Here is a 10,919-nt window from a genome sequence, read left to right as displayed (position 1 = left end):
CGCCAAGCTCCCTGGAGCAGGATCTGCTTGATCTGCGCTCGGAACAACCTGTGACCCTTCCGTAAAAAAACAAAAGGTAACAAATCATTTGTAATAAATTTATTTTATATATCGGTTTACAGAGCTAAATTGAACATATAAACAGCACCAAGCCAGTGAAATTTACCCTACAAAAAACCAAGTTTAATACAAAAAGATGACTGCAATGCCTGACTCTTCGCTTCTGGATCTGGACGGTTTAAAAAAAGCTAACCCGAACCCCACAAATATTTCAAAAAGGCTTAAGAATGTAGGCACCGGTGTTTGCAAAAATTTCTATGGCAGCGGTGATAACCCTGCTACATTTTAGAAGAATCAAGGCTGTTTTCACTTTATCCCTATTTTATTAACAGCAGAAGAAGCTGGTCACTGTCTTGAAGCCAGAGGCTGAGTCTCCTCTTCTGTTCAAACACCCCACCCTTTGCCACCAGAAAGAAAATATGGGGTAAGAGCCAACTCACACAGGGTATTTCCCATTTAACGGGAAAAACCTCCCCGTGTTTCATTCCTGGAGAAACCTGCTCTCTCCACTCGCTTTGGCTGATGACCTCAGGCCCGTTGGAATCTCCACAGTCCTTGTGCACAGCCCGCGGGGCGCGGAGCTGCGAAACCCCCACCGAAGGGAGCGGAGGAGCACAGACTTCATGCCAGGAGGCGAGCAGGGACTGGCACAAGGAACCTACCTCGTAAAGCCTGCAAAGGGGGCAAGCAAGTCTAAAATTTTGTCCTAAACCAACCCTGAGCCTGGCGGGGAAGTTCTCCACGCGTCCAGGATGCGAAGGAGAACAACACCCACTGGTTACACGGGTTCAAACCAACGCCGGCTTCTCTCTGCAGGTTTGACAAGTTTGTGCCAGGAGTGAATTTGGTCCCCGCTGCCCTGGTGCTGAGCTGGAGAGCTGTTCTACAACATCAGGAAGAGCAGCTTAGCAGTATCTCTGCCTAGCCTAAACTGCCACACACTGGTGCCATTTTCTTTGAAACAAACACTCATTTGCTGGACATAAAAAGAAACTTAAGGAACAAAATGATTACACAGACAAGATACGACGCCTGCGGCACGAACAGAGGATTGGTCGCTGCTCCTTGGACCTACGGGGAGGCTGCAGGAACAGCGACGTGGCAATCCCTGTAGGGACGTGGAACACAGCACCCACATTGCAGCTGCCCAGGATAAACACGTACATTCAGCCCTAAGAGCCTTCCCAAAGCTACTCCTGAATAGCCCACAAAGCAGTCCCCTTGGCTGTAGCCACAAGAAAGCGCTTTTGGAAGCTTCCTACCTCCTTTTATTTTTCACCCAAAATTCCCCTCCCCGCTACCCCCCGTCCCTGTCAAGAAATAAAGCACACGGACTGCAGACTTAAAAGGTGTCACAACCATTCCTCCATCCCAGCCCAAACCACCAAGGCACGTCAGACTGCCCTCCCTCTAGGACCGCCTTCACCCGACTTTTCTCCCCCTTCACCTGCAGGTGAAGCCGACACAAACATTTTCCTCGCTAGGAAGCAGCAAGTGCTTTCATCGCTGTCTTTCTAGTGATAAAAACTAATTCTAACAAAATGCATCTTAACTGCCACCCTAATGTTTCCATGGGAAATGGTAATCTTCTTTAAACACATTCCCTGATGGACATTGCCACCAGTTGGCCTTTGCAGAATTGAGGTCAAATTTTAAACACCTACGCTTTCTCAGAGAGATCTTAAGTCCCTCAATATAAGGTGTGATTTTTTTTTTTCTTTTTCTTCTTTTTAAAAAGTTGTTCTAGGTTTGCTTGCCCACAGAAGCCAGATATCTGCTGGAAGGCTAACTTTGGTGCAGTTCTAGCTTCCCACCAGCTCAAGCCCATCTTCTTTCCAAGCCAACGTTATTGCCCTGAATTTCTGCACATGAAGATTTTCAGAAAGAAGAGCAAACGGATATGTGCTATCCCCAGCCCTCGGAGATTAGGACCATAACCTGCTCTTTCCCACCACCAGAGAAGGGACTGTCCCCTCGCAGAGGTCCACATCAACGGTTGCTCGACTTCTGCTCCTCCTCAGTGCTCTGAATCAGAGACGTAAGATGGCTGAGTCCATCTCCACACAAGCATATCTTCTCCTGCTACTCTGTGCGACTCCGTCTGAATCCGTGACTCATTGGAAGCCAGAAAATCCACAGCTCTCTCCCAGACCCGCTTCATCTTTTTTCTGCAAGAAACAGCAAGAAAAAAGAAAATAAATTAGATTCGTGGCCTCATTGCGCTTTCCTGCTTATAGCGACTGGGGCTGCTGATCAAGCCACGGCGAGTTGTCTCCCGCTCCCTGGGCAGGCAGGAAAGGAGATTAAACTAGAATTCTGGTTTAGAGGTAGTTTCAAGCCAGGATGTGAAAACACAGGTCCTGCCTGGGGTGGGGGAGACAAGACCCTTTGTCAGCGCCAGGAATTCACGACTGCCCTGAATTTCAAGCTCAATTCATATAGTGAAGGGATTTGATTAGCAAACTGCCCTCATCCTTCCTGCACGCAGAGAAATCTCAGACCGGGGAGGACAAACTGAAGTCCACCCCAGTTTTAAATCAGCATCTCGTAATTCCAGGCACCAGGCACCTGGAGATCGGTTCAAACCAGCTGAAATTACCACTACTGGAAAAGGACTTTTGTGACTGATAAAGAGTGAGGATGTTTAAGACCTTGCAGCACACAAAGTCTCCTGCTGTCAGGAGAACAAAGTAGCTCCAATTTAACCAAAACGCAAGAAACGTTCCTGCGGAGATGGAGCAAGCGGCACGTAAACAGCATCTCACTCTGTCTCCCCTTCGAGCTGCCCAGCTCAAACTGGTGACTTTCCCAGGCAGCGTCACCTTCAGAAGAACCTCCCCAGGCCCTGTTCAACTCATGGGACGGTTTGCTCTGAAAAGCACAGCACCTGTCAGGAGAATAAGGTACGAGGGCTGAGAAAGAGGACAGCATCCTACACGCATTAGATGGAGGAGAAAAAATCAGACGCTCCACGGCCAAGCAAAACAAAATCCAATTACTGTTTGATAGAACAATGACAACACACCTGTGTGACTGCACAAAATATCAGCCTCGCAACTGTCACATTCATCTGCAGCAGGTTAAGACACAGCCTGAGTTATGTCAAAATCCTTTATAAACTGAAAGGCCAGACACACTCTTCTTGCAGTCCAGCTTCCCGGCAACTGTCTGCTCGTGGTCCGTTGCCCCCCTCACTGCACTTTTTTAGCTGAGCTGAATAACATTGTGCTGACAATCCTCCCTAACGAACAAAACTCAGCTCACCTGCTCTGAGGAGGGATGAGGCTGTCGCGAACGTGGAAAATACCGACGTAGGGGTAACGCTCCAAATTCCGTTCCCATTCCTTGTAGTGCTCCTGGACAACAGCTGGTGGCAGGAGGACAAAACAGTGAGAGACCTCAACATCGCAGAGAGGAGAACGGGGCTACTTGCATTTACAGAGCTACTGGATCTTACCTATGATCTTCTTCACCATTTCATACATGGCTTGTTCCTCTTCCTCCATCTTCCGCCAGCGATACCTAAGGAAGATCAGGATCCCCCAAAGAGTTATCAGACCTAGAAGAATAAAAACAAATGGAATTCAGTAGCTGACAGACGTGTGCCTGCCAGATGCCAGCAGTTTTATTTCCAACGCCGCTTCTCCCCAGAGGCAGCTTTCACTCCCTGCTACCCAGGCCCGCCTGGAACTGAACCCAAGCAGTTCATTTTGTTCATCGGCGCAGCTGCGCCCCGCAAAAACCTCGGCACCAACACCACCTGCAGCAGAACACGGGGACGTGGGGAGAAGTGGTCGGAAGGCCTCATCACAGAGTTTCTCCCCCCTTCCCTGAAACCTCAGCACTACCACAGGGCTTCAATTCTCTAAGTCCCAGAGCTATCTCTCTGCTAGAGGCCTCCCCCCGAATAATCACTTAGGAAGACTGTCAAGCTTCACTGCTCCGCAGATAGCTGCTTGATAAGGAAATAAAGCCTGGGGCTCCGGCACCAGCCTGAAATTCAGATCTATATTGCGGGTTTAGCATTGACAAATGCCCCCATTACATGGGCTAACTTTAGTATCTCATTCTCTACAATAAACATAACTATCCCCTTTCACCCCCACCTTGTCTGGCCAGATTATAAACTCTTCTAGTCAACACTCATCTCTCGTTATCACCTTGCCCAGTAAGACCTCTGTCTCAGCTGGGGCATAACAGACTACGCCAATAAAACCTCTAACACGGGAATGCTACAAGTCATTATTAAAGAGGCTCGAAGACTTTGCGGCTTAGTGCAAGAAAAGAAAGAAAAAACTATAATCTTTTAGGTAGGTTAACATACTTATTTTGCAGACCACAGGAATGGGTACTTGAGGAATACCCAGAGAGCTAATCAGCTTGCTGATTTAAAGGAAGAGTTAAGCACTCGCAGCACAAGAGCAGGTCTACAGGTCTCCTTCTGCTGCCAGAACAAAGGTTAATTAGAAATTAACTCATCAGCAGATTTATTTCACTTCTGTTAGTAATTTCAGGCGGTTGGGAAAAGGCACGTGTGCACACAAATTCACCTCTGCAGCTAGCAAGGGGAGAAGCCGATTGCTAACACCGACAACTTACTCCAGAAGAACAGGAAAAGGTTCATAATGGCAGTGACCATGGCCCGACGGAAACGGCAGCCAAGCCCCATCTGAGGATGGGCTGATTCCAGACAGAACACTTCCTCCACTTTGGTAACCGGTTCCGAAAGGTCTCTGCCTTTCAACCTGATGGGAAGAGGCAGAAAAACCTTCACTGAAGAGAGCAGACAGTCCAACCGCAGCCTTTAATCAAGACACAGGGAGAAGGAACAGACTGCGGATGCAGGAACTCCACACCGAAAATACATGGACACCCTTGCAGGCCCTCTTTGCAGAACATTTCGGGGCTGGCTGCTCAGCAAGGAAGGGATATGGCTTTAGAAAAGGCAGCAGAGCTGGAACTCCCACTGCTAAAGTGAAGTCTCCCTCTGCAGACTCTTTGACAGCACCTCTCAGCGTGCAGAAGATTAAACTTTAAATTGGATTCCCACCTCCCAGCACAGAGAAATGGAAATGTTTACTGAGTCACTCATCAGCAATTGCAGAGAGAGCAGCTGAGGGAGCCTGCGAATGTCTGTGGAGGTTGTGCTGTTTTCCTGGGTACAGATGAGCATAAACAGTTTAGCTAGAAAAGTGACAACACATCAGCTGTATCTGCAGCGAGAACAGACACACCCTCAGAAAGCATTCCCGGCAAAATCGATAACACATCCTCCTGCAAAATCACTTCTACACACCTGCGGGGCGATCCAACACGCTTTGAACTCACGTCTTTACATACAGATTCACACTGAGGTCGTTTCCTTATTAGACACTCCTTAGCCAAGGGATGAAGCAATCTGAGTGAGAGCCATCACATTCAGAGCAACTGGCCTACAGGGGATTTTAGTTTTTTCAGCAATTAATTCATTCTGTGTTTGCGATGAATAGCCTATTAGACAAAGACGTTTTCTCAATTTACTAGTACACAGCTCACCAACTGCTGCCAGCTTGCATTTGGTCACTGGATTCTACAGTAGCTGGAGCCACGCAGTTGTTTCCCACCCCCTTGTCTTATTTACAATCCAAATTCCACGAAAACATTTAAAATATGCAGCAGAATCACCCAGCGCAGAGCTCATTTTCAGTTCTGCCTCTCAGCCTAGCACCTAGCAAAATAACCTCACGTAGCGTTCGCTAAAAACGCCAGCCGCAGGTTTTTAAGCATGCTGAACACTCACACGCAGGCTTCGGGAAAGCGGATCCATCCGGCAAACAGCCGACAGGGTTTATAATTATGAAAAAAAAAAAAAATAAAAAAAGAGGAGTATATTGTTATCACACGGCTCCTGACATGAGCAGTGCTCCTGCATAAAAATACGAATTTGAAAACTCTGGGTCTCAGCCCCACCTACAAATCTAAACCTACCGCTAAAGGAAACTGTGTCCTGTCCGGGGAAACTGCCACACACCAATAATCAGAGCAGCAGACCCTGTCTGATCCTTAGATCACAGCAGCAGCTTCAGACTTTTTTTAGAGAAAACTGAGCAGTGGGAATTCATAGGAGCTGTGCCCAGCAACTCCAGCGTTACTACTGTTACAATTCATTTAATCAGAGATACGTTTAACGACATTAAAATGCAAACAAACGTTAGACTTCAGAGTTAACAGAGACTGAAGGCAGCCCACGCTTCCTGGAGGAAGATAATGATGTCTACGGACTCTGGATAACAGTTTTTTGTTAGGTTAAGGCCTCAATGTAATTATTTACCTGAAAAAAACTAGGATTTCTACTTTTTCTCATGTACTGAAGAGACTGCTGGCCGAGAAACCCAAAGGAATAAAAGCTCCGCCGCTGACCAACCAACACCCTACGTAGTCAGACCATTCATTTTAACACGTGCTCTGCCACAAAGCCAAATACACTGAAGCAAAGATACCATCCAACCACACACCCTCCTCTCCTCCTTAGCGGGACTTGCTCCAAAGCGTGGCTGATGTCACCTACTGCCTTGCTGACCACTAAACCCTCTGGACAAAGGATGCAGCTCCACACAATACCAAAGCTCCATCTCCAGTAACTGCACCAAAGCAAAGGTATCTCAGGACAAGTGACCACACGGGCAATAAGGGTGTTGTGGCCACACGACTGTGGGCAGGACACCGGGGCCACCACTCCTAAACCCTGCGGGAAGCACAGCACAACCACTGACAGCCACAAGCAGCCCTGACCTCACATTTACGCTGCATCTGCAAGACAGCGCGTCCGGGAACGTAGTAATGTGCCCCCCAGGCACAAAGGCTGGGAACCAGGCTCCCAGGAGACGAGCTCTGTTGCCAATTTTTGCTGCAGGGCTGTGCTGTTCATCTGGAGGCTCGCCCGGCAAGCACTGACAAAGCCAATCCCGGATCATCTTCCAAAATCTAACGAGGTATGGGGAGCTTTTAGGGCCCACCACAGCGGATGTCAAATGATGTATGAGCCCACACCAAGATTGACACAGTGGGCTTCCACTTACCATATTCCTAAATCCTTGTTACTGTTCAGTATCCAGTGCAGGGCAGCATCAAACTTCTGTGCGGAACTGCCAGTTACATTCTGTTCAGAGGAATCCATAAAGTTAGTTCTGCATTCATTTAAAATACTGAATAACGTTATTTGATTATAGCAGTGGGAGAACTCATTCTATACGGTCCATCTCTAGGTTAATTCCAATCATAACCAGAGGAAGGAGAACTCAAGCTGAAGGTCTGTCTGGACTAAAGTCTTCTGACTCTGGTAGATGATGCATGAAGCACTCTGTGAAATAACACTATCCCAGACTGTTAAGACTAACTGCTAAATACAACATAATCCTACTGACAGTTTACCATGAAAGAAATGGAATGCTAGATCAAAGCAGTCTGTCTTCTGACACTTTGGAGTATAGAAAAATTCTTCTTCTGCCCAGCCCTCAATCCAGGGAAATTTCTGGTTTCAAAAGACTGATGACTACGGTGAAACAACAAACCATTAAGTTAGATTTACAGGGGCTGAATCAGAGATGTAGGAGAAGATTATTTTCAAAAGAACTGCTGAGAACAGGACTGGCCAAAGGGGAAGCTAGAGATATGGGAAAGAATCAAAACAGGATGAGGAACTAAAACAGATGGTGAATTGCTTTAGTACCTATTATTTATCGCCTTCTAAGAGACTAAGCACTACGTTGTAACGACCGCGGTTCACAGCCTACTCACCATCACGTGATCCCTCACTTCATTAATCCAAATACATTTGCTTTTTAGATTCTCGGGGTTTCCGCATTCAAAATTACCTGGTAAAAAAAAAATAAAGCCATTAGAAATCATACTTTGAAAAAAAAATTTAAAAAAAGCACCCTTGAACAGTTTAGAAACACACTAAACTGTCTGGAAATGTTATCCTTCAAAGTCAGCTGTAGAACACACTAAACTGTCTGGAAATGTTATCCTTTAAAGTCAGCAGTAACTCTGGGCAAAATGATTGATACTGTAGGCAGGTAAGATTATGATTATTAATAAAATGCTCAGCAACTGCATATAAGTTGGATAAGGGCAATCAAACCTCGTGCTTCAGTGTGTGAGGTACTTGGTGCAGAATGAGGGGAAAAAAATACTGTTTCCCCACTTTGCAGAGTACATAACTGCCCCTCTGACCCAACGCCCTGCAGAGGGGCTCCTTCCACCAGGTACCAAACACTGCGGGGCTGGAGTTAACGATCAGCGGTCAAAGGGCTTCTAATGAGCCTAAACGGCAGCTCTACCTTCCAGCCCAGCAGAGAAATGCTGGCAAGGAACTCAATCTTCTAAATCTTGCTTCACAAACTTGACTAAAAAAACGTGTTCAGAGACTACGGAAAACTGGTGGGAATTCTGCAGGCACCGAAGTCTGATTGGAAAAGATTTAGAAATTCTGTGAAGCTTAAGTATCTAAAGACTTCAGCCTTGGTGAGGCCCGAGATCTAGAAAGCGGAACTTAAGCAGTTTTACTAACACTGCTGTACCTCTTGTTGAACAAGTTTCTGCTCATACGCTGAATTTCTAGCAGCCTTCTCCATCACAAAACACTGGTTATGGACTAGATTTGCTCACAGATAGCAGAGACGGGCTGAACTACTGTGCTGGGTTAGCTCCTCAGCTAGAAGAGCCCGTGTTATTCCGTGCTTTAGAAAAGGAGAGGCACTCACGTCATCAGCTGCCACCTTTCAGCAGAGAGCTGGCAATTTCTTAAGTCGTTTTAACTTTATTTGTAAGAATACATCAGCTTACACTTACTGGCTCTGAGTGTCCTGAAGACAATCTCAAGACGCTGGCAGAAAAGAACTATAAAAACTGAGTATTTCTACCTCAAATTCCCAATATATCAAGTACAAATAAGGACCACTCTCTGCAGGAGCACACTGATATAAGTCTGTTAACTAAGCACTATTCTGAGCAAAAATAAACACATCTTTTTTCTATTTTTCTATTACCTGGTTTTTTCAGAGTTCTTCAAGTGGAACTGACTGTTCCACAAAACCCTCTCTTCAAACTGAGGATAAAAATGCCCAGACAGCTGGCAGAGGCAGTTTGCTGAATGCTCATAAGTGTTTTATAACGACAATTGGAACTTACCAGCTTGTATGGACAAGTAATTATACAACTCGTGCAGCATGTTCATTATTACGTCCTTCTGTTTAGCTTGACAGAACTGAAAGCCAGAAACAGGTAAAAAACATGAATAGACCAGCAACAGACTCGCTAAAAATACCAAAACCAAAATACCAGCAGTGGGGTTTGCCTCAGTCAGGCATCACTGGTTCAAATAAAAAAAAACACCTGCAGCAAAGATCGACAGTTTCTGAGTTCAAATTCTCTGGAAGCGCCTCCGACTCTCTCAGCCCAAGCCCGCAGCACCAGCCACCCACCCCGACCCACCGCGGGGGGACTCGTTGCCTCCAGAACATCACAGGAGACCGAGCATAAACTCTGAACCCAAAAATGAATTTTCTTCTCTCCAAATAATACATGACGATGAAAGAAACAGGGCTGTACACACATTTTATGATGGAGCACGGGCATTTCGTTGGATTCAATCTTGTACTGTCGAAGCTGAACATAGCTTGTCTGCAAACTGGTATCAGCTCTGTCGCGGTTATTCAAGAAATCGATTCACATAATTGAGAATTTAAGTTTTCATCTTTTGGAGTCTCATATCCAGCCCTAATTTAATCTGGCCCATGAATTCCAACTCACCGAATCACAATTTTTCTGTAATATGATACAATTTGACAGTGATGCTGATACTGGTGGAAGTTACCTACAATAATTACTCTTCTCTGAGAACCCCCTACCCACAATACTTAAAAGAAAAATAAATATATGCTTACACCATCCGTTTTTTTGTCGCAATCCACAGGCAAGAGATTAACTACAAGAGAGAAGGTGAAGGCGAGTTAGTCGACTGCAAAACAAGAGCTTTGATCAAGGAACTAATTATCTTTTTAAACGAAGGCTCTACTTTAAAGCCAAATTCTGCTCTTCTTAATCTCATTCTGCACAGCACCTTGCTATGCAAATAGCGCATTCAAAGCATCGCTTTGGCAGGCAGCACTGAAAGCAAAACTAATAAAACGGGTGCAAATGATGAACCCTCTTCAGTTGGAAAGCAAAAACTGGGATCTGAATGTTTCGATAGCTCCTCTTAATTAGATGTTTCGTGCTCCTCTACCACCTACCGCTTCGCACCGACCTTTTACAATCCAGCAATGCCATTTGCGGCATGCCACGGTCACTTGAAATATCATGGTGGTAACCAGGATTTAAATCAAGCCTCTTCAAGGCAAAAGCAGAGGATTTATTTGAGCTGGAGCTGTTGGCTCTGCAGATTACGGCCTCTGGTTTAACAGCTCCCTCCCGCTCCGACATTTTTTCACTGGCCACCGGTCCAGCACGCTGCAATCGTAACCACCGGAGAATTTAAAGGATTTGCCGCTGTGCTGCAAGATTTTGTGCTTTGAAACAGCACAGGTTTCAAAATGTCTAACAAAGTCGTAGAGGGGGCATCAAAAATTCATTGATATTGGATAGTTCTATTCCAACTTTGAGAAAGCAAGAAACATCTCCCAGCCCATGCAAAGCACCCAGAGGCACAGCGCGTAGAGTCCGAAGGCTCGCACCCTCCCAACCACGCCCCAACCCCTTTCTTTCTGCTCAAAGTGACGATATTTCCCACCTCCTCTATCTGGGGAACTCTGCTTTAAAAACTGGGGGACGGGGAAGCCCCCTTTCGTTTCTCATGGGAGCTCTGCCACACTTGAAGC

At 46.1% G+C, this 10,919-nt stretch overlaps 1 protein-coding gene across 1 annotated transcript; it reads right to left on the bottom strand.

The window, feature by feature from the left end:
- Positions 1-1,786: 1,786 nt before the first annotated feature.
- On the bottom strand, positions 1,787-7,216 carry LEMD2 (LEM domain containing 2). The gene is made up of 5 exons (XM_009874020.1): positions 7,119-7,216; positions 4,660-4,805; positions 3,518-3,619; positions 3,325-3,427; positions 1,787-2,228 (listed from the first exon to the last, which is right to left on the bottom strand). The coding sequence occupies exons 1-5, from the start codon at positions 7,214-7,216 to the stop codon at positions 2,078-2,080; spliced, it is 600 nt and encodes a 199-aa protein (XP_009872322.1). The 3' UTR covers positions 1,787-2,077.
- Positions 7,217-10,919: the final 3,703 nt, after the last annotated feature.

Source organism: Apaloderma vittatum, unplaced genomic scaffold (assembly GCF_000703405.1).
Source record: "Apaloderma vittatum isolate BGI_N311 unplaced genomic scaffold, ASM70340v1 scaffold27307, whole genome shotgun sequence".
Lineage (NCBI taxonomy): Eukaryota > Metazoa > Chordata > Aves > Trogoniformes > Trogonidae > Apaloderma > Apaloderma vittatum.
The sequence above is the reverse complement of the archived record's forward strand: the minus strand, read 5'-3'. Positions and strand labels throughout refer to the sequence as shown.